At 42.5% G+C, this 15,873-nt stretch overlaps 1 protein-coding gene across 4 annotated transcripts in view; it reads left to right on the top strand.

The window, feature by feature from the left end:
* Positions 1–15,873, top strand: part of SYNRG (synergin gamma) — a 42,572-nt gene that overhangs the window by 1,132 nt on the left and 25,567 nt on the right. For 2 of the 4 annotated variants that reach the window (XM_062012147.1, XM_062012146.1), the window contains exons 1-12: positions 210–286; positions 4,776–4,816; positions 6,106–6,224; positions 8,281–8,411; positions 8,746–8,851; positions 9,446–9,557; positions 10,674–10,973; positions 11,712–11,936; positions 12,903–12,980; positions 13,687–13,883; positions 14,680–14,928; positions 15,730–15,866. In XM_062012147.1, the coding sequence (XP_061868131.1) occupies positions 210–286; positions 4,776–4,816; positions 6,106–6,224; positions 8,281–8,411; positions 8,746–8,851; positions 9,446–9,557; positions 10,674–10,973; positions 11,712–11,936; positions 12,903–12,980; positions 13,687–13,883; positions 14,680–14,928; positions 15,730–15,866 (1,772 nt within the window). Of the gene's footprint in view, positions 1–209; positions 287–4,775; positions 4,817–6,105; positions 6,225–8,280; positions 8,412–8,745; positions 8,852–9,445; positions 9,558–10,673; positions 10,974–11,711; positions 11,937–12,902; positions 12,981–13,686; positions 13,884–14,679; positions 14,929–15,729; positions 15,867–15,873 lie in introns of those variants that run through there. The other 2 variants (XM_062012149.1, XM_062012148.1) reach the window with 2 other exon arrangements.

The following is a 15,873-nucleotide window of genomic DNA, read 5'->3' as shown; positions in this document are numbered from 1 at the left end:
GAAGTTGACGTCGATTTTAAAAGCGCTCTTTACAGAACAGCTGCTCTCGTTCAGGCCGGCAGGGCCGCGCTGGGAGCCCCCGGGGCCGTGTTCCCGCCGCCGCCGCTCGCTGTGGGCCGCGGGGCCGGGCCGTGGGCGGGCCGAGCCGGGCCCGGCCCCGGAAGCCGCCGCCGCTCAGCTGACAGCCGCTGCCGGGCCCGAGCGGGAAGATGGCGCTGCGGCCGGGACCCGGCGCGGGGGCTGCCGGCGGGGCGGCGGGCGGCGGCGGCGGAGCGGGGGCCGCCAGGTCCGTGGTGGCACAGCGCGGCGGAGGGGGACCGGGGAGGGGGGCTGAGGGGCCAGTGGGGTGCGGGGCCGCAGTGAGGGGCGGGGGGGCGGAGGTGAGGGGTGCCCTGGGGACTGAGGGGGACATGAGGAGGAGGCAGAGACGGGAGAGCTGGTGGGCGATGAGAGGGAGGCTTATGCAGTGGAGGCTCGAGGTACAGGTGGAATGTGAGGGCAGAGGGGTCAGGGCCCAGGAAGGGTGTGGGAAGGTCCCGGGTGAGGTTATGTGGGGTGCCGGGTGGGATATGGGGATCCCGGGTGAGGTTATGTGGGGTGTCGGGTGGGATATGGGGGTCTTAGAGAGGGTGTGGGGCACACAGCCATTGTGGCCGTGAGGTTTGCTGAGTTGTGTTTGCCTTTTGGGAGCCCACCTCATCCCTCAGCTTGTCTGGACTTGGGCAGTTGTAGCCTTTTTACCATCAGGCTCTGAAGCTGCAATCTCAAATATTGGGGCAAAACCAGATTTGGAGGTTTTGCCAGCCCTTGAGTACTGCTGCTGTCAGAAGCGATAAGTGTTGCTTATCACTACCAGGCAGGTGTGTGGCCATTGCACAGAGCCTCAGCTTTGCTGCCACTGCTGGGGAAGATTTCTTTTCCCTTCTGTACCACAAAGGGAGGACTGAGGAATGATGTCAGGAGGAAGAAACAGTGGTAAATGAGATATGTGAAGATGTCCTGTGTTTGGGAAGGTTAGAAGGCTCTATTTCGCTCTGAAGACTTTGTAATTTGTTTTGGTTTTTAATGTAGAATTTTACCTGCTTTTTGTTTGTTGTCCTACTACTTCTAGAGGGGCTGGGTAAATGTTTCATTTGACAAAAGGAATTTAAGTTCATGGAGTCTTCTTGGCTACCTGAAGGCTGTGGCTTTGTCAGTATTTCTGGGAGGTCTGCACCAGGATGACCTTCACCTAATGGATTGGGGTGTCCCCCTCTGCTCTGAGTTGGTTACAGCTCTGCAGTGGGGAAGAGGCATCCCAGGGGCTCTGAGATACTTGGGAAGAGAAAAGCTGAAGCATATATGACTGCCTGTGAATGCCATGGAAGGGACAGGAGGCTTTGTGTTTCCCTACATCTATAAATCTGAAACAGCTCTTGCAAGGGGCTGGATAAACCATCTAACCTCTTAGAGCAACGCTGTTGGCTCAGTGATTTAGTAGGAAAGTAACAAAAATGTCGTTGGACTGTAGGTTTGGAAAAGTGAAAGGATTTAAAAATAATTGTTTCTCGTTGTTAGTGTTTTGGTTTCTTTGAGAATGAAGTCTGGAGGCAAAGGAAAATTTCAGTTCTCTGTGTCTGTGTGGGTTCTTTGCCTTGTTTCGCTTCAATTTTTGTGCATTTCTGCCATCCAAAAACACGATGGCAGTGTTGATAGAGTTGTACTGATTGGGAATTAAGGAGTTTAAAAATCCACTTGTGGATAGAAAAATGTTGGGTGTAGTTTGGAGCTTTTGTGGTGAAGCATGAATGTAGAGAAAGAATCGACCCTCCTGCATTTTGTCTGAAGCTGTTGGTTGGTTGGTTTGGGTTTGGTTTTTTTAAAGCTCCATATTTAAACTACTTGATAGGAATTTACAGGTTTATGTACAGTACTTGCTTTGGGGTTTTTTTTGGTTGTCTTTTTGTGTGCAGCATTTCACATATAGTCCAGTTTGGTACTATGTTACCCAAAGTATTGTGGCTACTTGCATGAACCTAGGTGCTCAAGTGTGTCTGCTGTTGAGAGCAGTAGAAATACCTGTATGTACATTTAAACCATTGTGGAAATAACAAGAAGTAAGAAACTGTATTAAAATAACATGCTTGATAGCAGTCAACAAATTATGTTTTTTAAACAGAAAGTTTTTCGTTGCCTAGGAAGGATATTTGGTCATTTGAGAGCATATGGTAGCTACCTAAAGATATTCTTTTAGCCCCCAGGTAGTATATTGGTCCTTACAGGCTCTTTAATTTATCCTGCCCATCTTTCTCTTTAAAAAACAAACCAAAACCGAACAACAAAAGACTTTTACTTTTGTCTGTTTCTTAATTCTCTTGGCAGTGTTATTATTTTGAGATAAGTGGAATTAAAATGTTTTCTTTAAAAGAAAACTACTTCTGACCTTGCTGCTATCCCAAGGTCCTTTATCGAGTTCAAGGGTTTTCTGTAGCTCTCTGGTTAAGCAAAGACATGACCATGCCTTCGCTTGCTTTCTCAGCGATGAGAAGCAGCTGCTTTAGCTAGATATGTGTGGGCATTTCTTCTGCATTTCCATAAGGGAGTTTAGAAGTAAAGTTCCTGTTGCTTCACTGAAGGAGTTGATGGAGTTTAGGTACGTGCACGTGTGGCTGACGTTGGCAGTTGCACAGCTAAATCTTGGAGCAAGGTCCGTGAGGAATCCGAGCCGCATGGACAGGGTGCAGTGCTGCAGGAGCTTGCTTTGCTACTTTTAACTAGCTCTTCTTCCAGTGCCCTCTAATTAGCTGCAGGGTTTTGTTGTTGATTGGGTTGGGGTTTTTTTTTCAACAGAGGCTTATAAATAAACCAGGAGCTCTGTAGAAAGGGATGAATATTTAATAGTCTGGCCTTTATTTGCTTCCAGCAAGCATTGGTACCTTGCTATGCTTGTTCAGTTTACGTTATTTGGGAGAATTCTTGTTGACCAGATTTCACCTACAAGAAGGGAAAACTTGAAGTTATGAACACTTTTCCATACTTGAGAACTTTCTGACTAAAATTGCTGGACGTGCAGGTCTGGCTAACAACAAAAGCTCTCCACATCTGAACCTGCATGTGTTTAAAGGGGGTGTGTTGCAGAGGAGACACACTGGACTCGCACCTATTCCTGCAGGTGAAAGCAAATGCAGGCAGAATCCGGTTAATTCCTTGGGCTTTAGCCCCTGAGTTGAAAACAGCTTTTCTGACTGGCACCAGAATTCAGTCCTGGGTCTCTCTATGATTTTCAGTCAACTCTGTCTCTTCACACTGTTAATGTTTCAATGCTAAGGAGTGTGTAAAAACTGATGGAGTTGAACACCAGTCAGTTAAATAGACATTGGCTGCAGTGTGAATTGTATGAACTGAGCCCAAACCAGAGAAGCCTAGTACTTGTTGTGAGATGAGGTAGCGTGTGTCAGCGTGGTGTCTCAGAGAGAAGAAACAAAAGCTGTGGGAATTGAGGATGAGAAGACCTGGATCCAGTGGAAGGCATAGGTGTGTGTTAGTTGTGGGAGGAGGAATCAGCACGGGGTGGTCAGAATAAAAGAAAAAGCTTCCATATTAAGAAGGTTCTGAGTTAAAGGATGATGTTAAGCATAATATGGGTTGTCTTGGTGACCATGTAACCCTCTGTCTGTAGAGTGGGTAGATGCAATTTGCTCCTGAATAAATGCATAATTTAAATTCCTTGGTTTATCTTAGTACTCATATTACACAGCTCTCTTACCTTTCTGGACCAGGTTGACTTTTGGACCTTCCTGCAGGTTTTCAAAAACTGTCTGCAGTCATTTATGGCAGCATTTTCTCCTTTACTCTTAGGCAGTTTCTTTTACATCTTCCCTTGTGCAGGGGAATTTTGAATATCTGTAAGTGGTATTCTCTTTCATGATATTTTGATGTAATAGCTGTCTGGGACCCTGAGTGAGATTCTTGTTTGGTAAATTGCTGCTGACGTGGTTTTCTGAGAGTTGCTTGCAAATGAGACTTTTAAATTAGGTCTCTTTTTGCCCTTTGGCAGCACAGCACATGCTTCTGTTTGAAAGTGAGGGCTAGCAATTTCCATTATAATGTCAGCTGAAACTTCAACAGTTCTTCCTCCAGGTGCATTTGGCCCTTGATAGTTGAATTAATATTTCTTTCCAAGGCGCTATTTTTCTTGCAATTAAATGTCATTGAGAAAACAGAAACGCCACTATTTTGTGATACTTAGTGTTTCGAAGGGGCCAAGCCCGCAGAAGTGGCAGGGTTTCATGGATAGTTTGTTTCTTTGCAGCAAACTGTTACTAAGCAGCTGAGAAGTATTGTCTGGTGCAGTTAATGGTCTTGCTGAATCAGATACTTTGAACAGGAGATGCTTATTCATTCTGCAGTGCTTGGAGGCCTAGCCTACACTGACAAATTGACCTGTTACCAACCTGCGTGGGTGCCGAAACTCTCTTGTTGGTGATGGTGATGAGTCAAAGCCATTTTAGTGCTGCTGTGGAGGATAAGATCTGTTTCTTCCTTGCTTTGCAGCCTGTGACAGCACTGATGATGCTGCTGGGACTCTGGGGTGCTTTGGGGGATCCTGGGAGGGGTCATCACTTCCCTGTGGTGAGGTTGGGTTCTGACACTTGAAGGAGCAGATGAATGCGCTGACAAGGAAGTGGGAGGCTTAGGGCAGTGGTGTTGATGTGCAACTCAAGGTAGCTTTTTTCCTTCGTTTATGATTGCACTAAAATTACAGACCTTCATGTATCTTTTTTGTCCTCCTCCAGCTTCATGTTCCCTGTCGCTGGTGGTTTGGGCACCCCTCAAGGTATGTATGAACTTAACATTTTGAGCTTGGTGATCTTTACTTTGTCTAGACACGTTATGTGCACTAATGCTTGGAAGTGTGATTGTTAATTGAAGTCTGTAGTTGGTTTTCCCCTTGAATTCAGTACTAGTAAGCCTGGCTCTCACAACTCTATTTATAAAACTTTCTACACAAAGTTGAAGAAGCAGTGTTACCGGAATGCTAGATCAAAAATGGTGATGTAGTTTTCCTACATCTTTAACCTCAATTTGCCTTTAAGATTTTTGAGTGTGGTATTTAACCTCTTTATGCTTCATCTACCAGCTGTGTATACCCATATTGTGTGGGTGTTGCAAGACCTGGTAAATATTTACAAAGCACAGCAAGACCCTGGGACAAGAGTCACAACCTGTGTGGAAAGTATTAATACAATAGGAGAGCCTCAGCCTTAAATTACCTTTGTTCGCATTCCTGTTGCAGCACAGTTTAATTAATGGAAAATATTGAGGGAACTTGTAGAGAAAGTGGAGAGTTTTCTTATAAAACATCTCAGGGACTGGTTTATGGATTATTCCTGAGTGTCTCACCTCCCTCCTGGAGAGCTTTTATGCTCAGTTATGCGCAGTTATAATTATCTCATGGTGTGCTGATAACTAATGTGTGTTAGTGTGTGTCTACCAAGATAGGAAATGAGACATATGAAAATACATACTGAAATGTAATCCACTGGACTTTATTCAGTGATTTAATGCATTCTGACTGGATTTGTGCAATTTTGTTGAAGTTTACCTTTCACTGACAAGCATTGTAACCATTCAAATACATGTAGTGGGCTAATTAACCTATGGACAAGTTATCCAGCCAGATCAGAGTGTGAGGTTGTGTTGTGAAATGATGAGTTTGTTTCCCAAGCCTTATCTTCAAAAGCTGCCAGTTTGTAAATTTTCCCTGTCAAGAGAAACAGACAATTACCAGCACCAGTCAACCTGGTTAATTGAATCTTGTTAATGATCCTCTTAACAATCATACAGCAAGAAACCCACAGAGAATCCTTAGGATGGTGGGAGAATTCATCATCCTACTTGTTGGGAAAGCCCCAAAATGTCTGTTCCCTTAGACTGACTAGTGTCTAAACTAAGGAAATTCTGTGGCTGCCTGTAGTGTAGCATGTTTTTTAAACAGTCCAGCCAGACTGAGGGTTTTTTCCTTTCCTTTGCTGGCTGAGCTTAAAAAAACAGAACCAAAGAAGGGCAAAAATTAAACTCTTTAACACTAACTGGGAGCTTACTTTATTTAATGTTTCATTATAGGGATGATTCCTATGCAGCAGCAAGGATTTCCAATGGTTCCTGTCATGCAGTCCAATATGCCTGGCATGATGGGAATGAACTATGGTTCTCAGATGCCTCCTGGAGCCATGACCATGCAGGTGCGTGGCAATGAAATGTGGACTGAAAGGAAATAATACCCTGGGGCTTGTCTGAAAGGTGACAGCTGATGCCATGGTCTGCTCACAGCTGGGCGAGAGGGTGGAACTTGGCTTGAAACTGAAGTGTGGATATTAATCCATAGTGGGACTATGTGTGGTACTCTCTTTGAAGATATTTCAGATAAATTAAAGTATTCTCCAGGTTTCATTGGGATCTGGACAGAGTGAGTGGGGGAGTCTGGCATACATTACTCACTGTTGTAGAGTAGTGAGAAATGAGGGTGAGTGCAAGGACAGCGTCAGTAGGATTTAAAGTAACTTGGATGTTGTAGCCCACTGAAAGATGTCAGAATCTGAACTTTCATTTCATTATATGTCCAGAGAAACTTCTTCCCTGTTCAGATGAGGGAGCACTGGAAGGGGCTGCCCAGATAGGTTATGGCGTCTCCTCTGGGAACGTTCCAAACCCACCTGGATGAGCTCCTGTGTGACCTACTCCAGGTGGTCCTGCTCTGGCAGGGGGGTTGGACTGGATGAGCTTTCACAGTCCCTTCCAACCCTTAAGGTTCTGTGATTCTGTGGAAGTGTGGTGAGGAGCATGGTCTCTGAACAGGGAAGGAAACAAAAGCATCAGCAAGATCTTGAAAAGCTAACAGATGCCACCTACGCCAAAGTGTGGTTAGTAATAGTATTGTATTGTTAAGTAACTGTAATTCCAGACTCCCACAACATACCTCTCTGTCTTTTTAGTTTTGCTCTGCACTTTTCCTTCTTTGCTTCAGTTGTAGGTACTTACTGTTAAGGTGGCACATTGTGCATTTTAAATGAGACCTTTGCAGCTGGTGAGGAGTCACTGTGTACACAATCCAATCATGACCAAGTCACTGAATTGTTTTATCACTTTGAAACTCAAATTCTGGAGTGATTAGAATTAAGTTTCCTGAGTGTAGGTGGCAATCCATAAACTTTAAACCCCTTGTCGTAGCAAGCAAAGAATCTCTTAAATGCACTGGATTTTCTCACGTGACTGGTTTTCCCATTTGTCTGACATCCTGTGTTTCATTGTCATTGTTTGTCTTGCTTAAAGTGACTTTGTCTTTAACTGCTGTTGCTAATCAGGGAATAAGAATGACTTACGAGTAGCTAATATCATTTTTTCACTCTTTCAGTCTTTTGTTTTCTATTTAGCACCATATATACAAATCTGCACTTCACTGCAATGTGATGTTTTGGCATGGTTTTGTACCCAATTTCCTATGTAACAAATTGAATTTATTGTATTTTGCTGTCTCCTTATACTCCTTTCCCTTCCCTGCCTCCCTGGGATTAATTAGATTAATTTGGTAAAATTTATAGTAGGAAGATGTTTTTATGAGTTGGAACAAACAACTTTTCTTCTTGTGTGTTCTGATACCAAATGCCAAATGAATGGTAAAAAAGTTAAATTACTTTCTGGCCCCTTCTCTATTAGGCTATGACTGCACCAGAATATATTTCTCTGCAAATGTTTGTAATACAATCGCAGTTTATTCAGACAAGTCTCCTCTTGGCTGCTGTCCTGTGCTGTCTCCCTCCCTCGGACCCCTGAATAAACTAGGTTTGCAAAATGGCTAGACTGTGTTTTGCCAGCACCCAGTGTTGGTTTAGGAGAGGGCACCTCCAGCAGGGAATTTAAAAGTGTTGCTCAGTTGTGTAGAACAGCAAACAGAAAACCCAGTAAAACCCAAGAGCGTGGTACTAAAGCATGTGTAGCGCTGTGGGATGCCTGTGACCTGTGCTCAGGAGGTAGGTTGTACGGTTCTGAAGCATTGGGTTTTGCCTTTGACCAGCCTGTCTTCTAAACTCGTTGAGTTGTGGCCGGTACGGTGAGGGAACAGTGCCATCTACTGAGACACCATGCTTTATGCTCACACACTGCTCCTCACCTATCCTCACCGCTCTCAAGTTGAGGACTGCCCAGTGTGCAGTTTGGCAGGGTGTAATTGCCACTGCTTCGGCTTTTTCTGTGGAAAAATAGTTAATTAATCTTAGTGTTGTATTATTTCTCTTTTTACAGGGTGGCATGCCCTTAGGGCCAATGCCAGCCACTGGAATGCCTTACATGGGACAGGCTCCTTTCTTGGGAATGCGGCCAGCAGCCCCACAGTACACCCCTGACATGCAGAAGCAGTTTGCAGAGGAACAACAGTAAGTAACACTTTATTCACTCTTGGGAAATTCATCAGTATTAAGGGAGAGATATAGTCTGCAGGGGTGGTCCACACAGTAAAAATATTGATAGTTTCTCTAGAAAAGTAGTCCATTTAAGACTGTAGAGTATTGTTGAGATCATTCTGTTGCATTTGAAGGCCATCTATGAGTTATTAGTGGCTGTCATACAGCTCTGAGAAGAGTAGAAATGTATGCACCAAGCCATCTGAATTAGAGAGAGCAGAAATGGAAAGCTTGCTTGATCATTAAGCTTACCATGAAAATAGCAATGAAAAATTTAAGATTTTTTTTAACAATCATTTTACTTCAGGAAGAGGTTTGAGCACCAACAGAAGTTCTTGGAAGAAGAAAGAAAACGGCGCCAGTTTGAGGAGCAGAAGCAAAAGCTGAGACTCCTAAGCAGTGTGAAACCCAAGGTATGTCCTAAATAATAAATGGGAGGTGTGTTTCTTCAGGAGTCTTCTATTTAATGGCTTTTAATGGAATGATCTCTTTCAACAAGCAAATCAGTGAAGAATTTATATGAGACATCAGATTACAACTTGAAAAGCATCTGGAAGAGTCAGTCTGTGGTGTAATGTAAACGAAGTGTGGTGTTGAAAGTTAAATCAGCTTTTGAAAAATCAACCAACCTGCTGTGTGTCATTTGGGAACAGGCTGAGTTTCTGGGATAGAGAATGTTTTAGTGGTTGGTTTGTTAACTTTGTCCAAAGTTTTAGACACTTGCAGTGAGCTCAAAGAATTCAAATAGCTCAGTAAGGTTTGTATATTGTCCTTCTGTATAAGGCTACATCTCAGGACTGAGAAACACACTTCTGGCATAGTCTGCAAAATAAATGCTTTCCAAATATGGGAGTTATTGTCAATATGCTTCAGGAAGTCATTGCTGGGGAAATAAGTGTTTCATCTACCAGCAGGCACTACACATTTTTGTACTGTAGAAATGTGGATATTGAAAGAAAATGGAGCTGTTGTGTGAATTTTTCAGAATGTATTCTGTGCTGTTTCAGACAGGTGAAAAAAGCAGGGATGATGCTTTGGAAGCCATTAAAGGAAATTTAGATGGTTTTTCTAGAGATGCTAAAATGCACCCAACACCGGCATCACATCCAAAAAAGCCAGGTTGGTAATTTTTCTCATCTTTCAAATGAAAATAAAACTCTGATGTGTTTATTTGGTGGTACAGAGTGAATGGATTAATTGTTTTGTAAAATAAAGTGTCATTCCAGCATTCCATTGCTTGATCAGGTTGTGAGGGTGAAATGATACATGTTGGCTTTTGTTAGAAGACATGAAATCTTTAAAAGAAAGCTTAATATGCTTTGCTTGATGTGAAATACCATGGAAATTGATAATGCATGTGTTCTTTTCTAGTCAAAGCATTAATTAATGTTTTGCAGAAGGCTTTTGAAGCAGAGAAGTGTTATACAAGTGCTGAGAATGATCAAAAGATTGTGTAGTGACTTCAGCCCACTGTGACAGCGTAATTGTGTGCCGTTGCCTGGGCATGGTCAAACCCAAGCCTTCTTTATTCCTTTCTCAGTAATTACTGTCTTTGTAACAATTACTACTGAAGATTTCATGTGGATTGTAGTATAGTTTGTTCTGTGTCTAGTCTAAAACAAGGCTTATCTAGACAAGATTTTTCCTGTGTAAAATCTTTGTCTCTGCTGTGGGTTTGATCTTTGATATTTTTCAAGTTTCAACTGGCTTCTGATAATGTCTTATTGTCTGTAGATTTGCCCATCCTATGTCAGTTTGGTTAAAATGAGTAACTGTGGAAGAAATCATGCAGAAAATTCTATATATGAGTAGACATTTCTTTTGTATCTTATGTGATTGAGTTTCTCAGGATAAAACATTAATTTGAGGGAGAATATCCCCCTACACAGACCTCCATTATGTCCAGTCTGAAATATTACTTGTTGATTTGTTTTGACTCAGTCTGTTTAAAACAAATACTTTCATAGCCAGCAGTCAGGAACCAAGTTTCAAAGTGTTTACATCATAAAAATTTGGGAGTGAAGATGCATGGTTGGAAGTGGCTGCTCACTTTTACCATATGTATTTGTTATGCTGACAGTTCTTCACATATCCATCAAATAATGCATCTGCTGCTGTTTCTCCTCACCCATTTGCTGTGTACACCTGGTATTTGCCACTTTTCCTGCCTTTCCACTCATGAATGGAAACCTTTTACCTCATCATTTTGCATTGTATGTTCATTCCATTTTACAGATCATCCCACATCATCCCATCCTGCTGTATCTGTTTCCCACTCTGCTTTTCTTGATGATGAAGAATTTAGTGACTTTATACAAGGGCCTGTTGAAATCCCCAAACTGGTGCCTCAACCCACCTCTCAGCCTTTTCAGCCTTTGCATTCTGCTACTGAGGCTGGGCAACTGCTTTCAGAAAAGGCCGTGGTCCAGCCTCTCCCTCCAGCCCAGACTCCAGTGTTATCCATCCTGCATGGTACAACTGGGCAGGTTCCTTATTTTCCTACCTCTGCATCTTCACCCAATATCCATAAAACAGGTAACTCTAAAGTATCTTTTTTTACACCTCACATTCTGTCAATAGAGCTACACAGAGTCTTAACTTATTTTGTTGGGGGGTTGGTTTTCAGCCTGTCTGAAAGATGTAATATATAGCAATTAAGTAGAGACGTGCTGATCAGTGGGAAAAGATGATTTAAGTCCCCTTCGTCCTTCCCTTAGAACTGCACTGTAAATGCAAGTCACATATGGATCCAGAGACTGTTAAATATTCATGTGGCTGATCTGAAGTGAATTGTTTTGTGTGCTAGCATCTTCTTAAGTCTGTGTAGTAGAAAAATATACAGTTGAGATGATGATCTAAGCAATAACTGTGATGCTAACGGGGAGCACTTGTGTGCTGCTTCTCTTGGAGGCTAAATGGATGTTGGTGAGAGAAATGTGCAGAAGTTTGCTGATGTAAGTAGATATTGGACACTTCTGCCACTGATGCTGAGGTGATTATGCAGCACTAATCCGAATACCAAAAATAGTTTTGTTTATTTATTCTCCTACTTGTTGCTTTTATTTTAATTTGTTGTGGATGTGTGGTAAGTAAAGGGCAGAATCAGGCTGCAAAAGAGTTGGAACACAGTGATGTGGTTGATCTGAGCTGGGACGGGTACTCATCTTGGTAACTCATCAGTGGCACCAGTAATACTTTTGCTCTGAAGGTGTGGGTTTGCAATCTGGGTGGTTAGTAACAAAACATAAATAATTCCTCCTACTGTCTATTCAGGCTCTTCCTTGAAGGAGAAAATCTTAGATAATGACTCAAATGAATCTGAACAAGAGCAAACCAAACTTAAAACATCTGAAGTTGGGCACAAAGCCTCAGCTGTGAGCCAAGTTCATCTCAGTTTAGCCATCAGTGACTGGGATGTTGTAGGTGGACGTGAAAGTGGTACCACTGCTGCAGAGGTGCACAAGGCTTCAGAACAAAACATAGCAGTTGAAGAGTGTGGTGAGCAAATGAAGCATTTGACAGAATTTAAACCTAATAAGATGCTGCTTGAATGCTAACACTCTATACACTAATTCTAAGGCCACTCCTGCATAATTTTGCTCTGAATGCCTGCTTGAATAATACATCAGTGCCTCCTGCTCCTTGCTAAAAGTGTAACAGCTATGATTTTGCTCTGAACTTTTTCCATGTGAGTTTACTGCTGTAACCACTTTTAACATGTTTGTTTAAGCAGGTCTGCTGTTTGAAAATATTCTGTCCTCTTTCTTGGGGAGGGGCACAGGAAAGATAAGCTCTCTAAAGATAATTTTTTATTTAAATTGTTTAAGAAAACTTATTACTAAAGATGGTCAATGTCATCTTTTAACTTTGAGGGGATAGACTCTTGATAGGTTAAAACTCTTAGCTAGCGAACACCTGTTTCCCAAACAGTTTTCCACCTGTGTTATGTCTAGAACTGTCTCTGCTTCAGGCATCAAAATTTCAAAAGCTAAAGTAAATGAAAACTTTAAACAAGCTTTAGTTCCAATTTGGATATTATTAAAGCTGACCATCTTGTAGGTATGGATTTATTTACTCCACAAGTGGCTCTAACAACATATAGTGGATGGGATGACTAAATTTGATATGACACAGAACAGCTGCTGTGAAATTTTAAGAGACAATGACACTCGGGCTTCTGTTCAAGTGGAAATAGAGAGAAGGAAATGAGGAGCCCTTTATTTCTTTATGTATATAACTATATTCTTGCCATTACTGCCAAATCATTCTAGTTATTGTGTTGAAATGCACATTCCTGCAGTAGCTGGTTTTCCTCTGAGCACAGTGATTCCAATCTGAAATCTTTGCCTGAAATGCTAAATGACCCTGACCAGCTGTGATCTAGTCTCTAGGATCTTTATAGCCTGAATCTGTATATCCTAATACAACTCTCTGTCTTTTTCTTACTGAATGGAATACATTTAGGAGTTGGAGTATTCCCTTCACAGGACCCAATTCAGCAAATGATGCCTCCTTGGATTTACAACGATAGCTTGGTCCCAGGTAAACAAGAAAGTGGGCATTTAGCCAAGCAGGCTGTGTAAGGTGTGAGTGTATGTGTGCTTATGTTGCCATTTATTGATCAAAGCATTATTCTTCAGTCATCAAATGAATCCTCTGTGTTTGATACATTACATATTTATGGTGGCTCTATCTGCATTTGAAGCAGTATGGGTTTGATGCAAGCGTGTGGAATGTTTATTCTACAATTTGTTCTGACAGAAGATTATGCCAGTAGAGGTTGCATTGCTGATCATGCTGCTTTCATGGGTAGTCTGAGTTTTGGCCCATCTTAGAATTAATCAGGCTCATTTCTTAAGGCTGTGCAAATAACACGGTAAATAGAAAATGAAACACTGTAGTAAATATTGATTACACTGAGATTTAAATACTTTCAGCTGTTAAAATGATGTTTTTATATGGATTATTCTGGAGTTTCATTGGAGAAACATGTTTTGAAATGGTGTACTAAGTGCATTTTGTATAAAATATTTCTTTGCGTGTGTTAAGCTCTCTGTAAAGACCATCCAACGACACATTTAGATGGAACATGATGAGACAACACAATGCTCAATGCTGTTGCCTTACCTTACACTTTGACTGTTATTCATTTGATGTAATGCTGAGTTTGAGACGAAATAGAAAAGCAATCTTAAATTCACTTGAGAACAGCAGTTGTCACTGTGTAATACTGACTCCCTCCTCACAGAGTTGTACACGAAAATCTTAGAGACCACTTTGACTCCTGCTGGAATTGATACAGCTAAACTCTATCCCATACTGATGTCGTCTGGATTGCCCAGAGAGACCCTTGGGCAGATATGGGCTTTAGCCAACCGTACTACCCCTGGGAAGCTCACAAAGGAGGAGCTGTACACCGTGCTGGCGATGATAGCCGTGACACAGGTAGGGCTGGCACTGGGGGTTGGTGCAGAGGGGCAGTTTACTTCACTCATCTGCCTTTGGTTGCCTCAGCACAAGTGGCTGCTATACCATAGCTGGAATAAAGTACTACTTCTGTTGAAGTCCAGAGGAGAACCTCTCCTTGTAACTTCAGTGGTATTGTAATTTCATCCCCTGCACTTACATTTCAGTTACTCCTTTCTTTAGTGTCAGTTGAGGATAATAGATAAACCAACCACACACATTTATATGTATTTCTAGTATAAAACACTGTCTGCTTTTCTTCATGTTGCACGTTTCTCAAACTATATTGTTCCTGTATCCTTTAGTCTGCAAATAGCTAGAGTTGCTACCTCTCTCCTGAAACAGTGGAGTGTTAATATTAGGCTTCTAGTCTTTGTCAGCGTAGTGTCATCTCTTTGAAGTTTATTGCTAAGTACCAGCCCTGTATGAAAACTAAGGCAAGAGTATCTTTAGTGATGATGATGGAAGCTGTGATGTGTGAGAGACAATACAGCACACCTCAGGTTCAGCATGGCTTTGCTTGCTAGATTGGCTTGCTAAAAGCCAAATGAGAATGCTGTCAAACACCTCTGCCCACCCAGCCAGGTGTCATTACACTCTGTGTAACTCCAGCAGTCAAGGTGTTGCATAGGGTTCACTCAGGCTTTGCTTTGGAAGGTTTCCTTGAAGCTGGACCAGCACCCTTCAGTAATACAAACTAGGAACTTGGACTGAGGATGCAGTGTGCCCTTCTGTTGATGTGTACATGGCCGTCTTTGCGTTTATACCTTTGCAGAGAGGAATACCCGCAGTGAGTCCCGATGTGTTAAACCAGTTTCCAGCTGCCCCCGTTCCCACTTTAACGGGACTGCCGATGCCGCTGCCCGCCGCCGTGAGCCCGCAGCCGCTGCTGCCCTCCACGCCGCCCGTCTCGCTGCCGCTCAGCATCGCGCCGGCCGTGATGGGAATGAACATCACGGCACCAGCGGGCGGAGCTGCAGCACAGCCTTCCGCAGCCTTCCTGCCGCCCTTCCCAGCCGCCCAGGTTAGCTCACCCTCACCGGGCAAATCTCCATTCCCCTGCACGTAGCCTGACTCTTTCAAAGCTGTGTAGCTACAGCAGGCTTTAAACAGCAAAAAATGGAGCTGCAGTCTGACCCATGACACCTGAAAACATGAAGTCGTCCCACTAAAGAGGTTTTTTGATTTATTTTTTTGTTTCCTTCCTTCTAGGGGCATACAAAAGCATTCTCCATTACAAACTCATTGCACTGAAGGAGGGGTTTAGTTTTAGTTAGGATTTTGTAATGCACATGAAATGGAATTTTGGGTTAGAGAACACCACAGACTTCATTGCCTGGTAAAATAAGTCAGTTTTCAGGAGAAGATGGGAACTATGAAAACCTTTGGTTTTCAACACTAAATCATATGAGGGATTTCCATACAGGATTCATACTACTTTTTCTTTTTGTGATTTTGCTACATGTATTGATTTTAAATTCATATTGGTTAAAATGATTAATATTTGTCCTGTATTTAAAAGCTACATGACATGATCAATCATACACTTAATGTGAAGGGAGCAGAGTTCCATATTTGCCTGTTCTCCATGCATACTACTTGTTATCCTGTACACCTTGTGTGTGTTTTGAGTTGGGTGAGGTGCAGGTGAAATGGAAGCAATGACCATGTTAATTTTGTGTATGAATGTTGAAAGGTTTTTTTCCTTATTTTGCCTTTTCCCCTCCCCCCCTTCAGTCAGTCACACTACTCTGAACTATTTTCATGCTGTATGATGCTTTGAAAAGACAACAGTATAGCAATTGACATGTCGTTTGTAATTCAGGTAGTAAAAACAGATGATGATGACTTCCAGGAGTTTCAAGATGCTTCAAAGTCCGGCTCACTAGATGACTCTTTCACTGATTTCCAAGGAGATGTGGCTGGCTCCTCCAAAGCAGCCAGTTCACAGCACAGGAGCAGGTAGCAG

Source organism: Colius striatus, chromosome 20 (assembly GCF_028858725.1).
Source record: "Colius striatus isolate bColStr4 chromosome 20, bColStr4.1.hap1, whole genome shotgun sequence".
Classification (NCBI taxonomy): Eukaryota; Metazoa; Chordata; class Aves; order Coliiformes; family Coliidae; genus Colius; species Colius striatus.
Note: the sequence above shows the minus strand (reverse complement) of the source record. Positions and strands in the feature narration are given on the sequence as shown.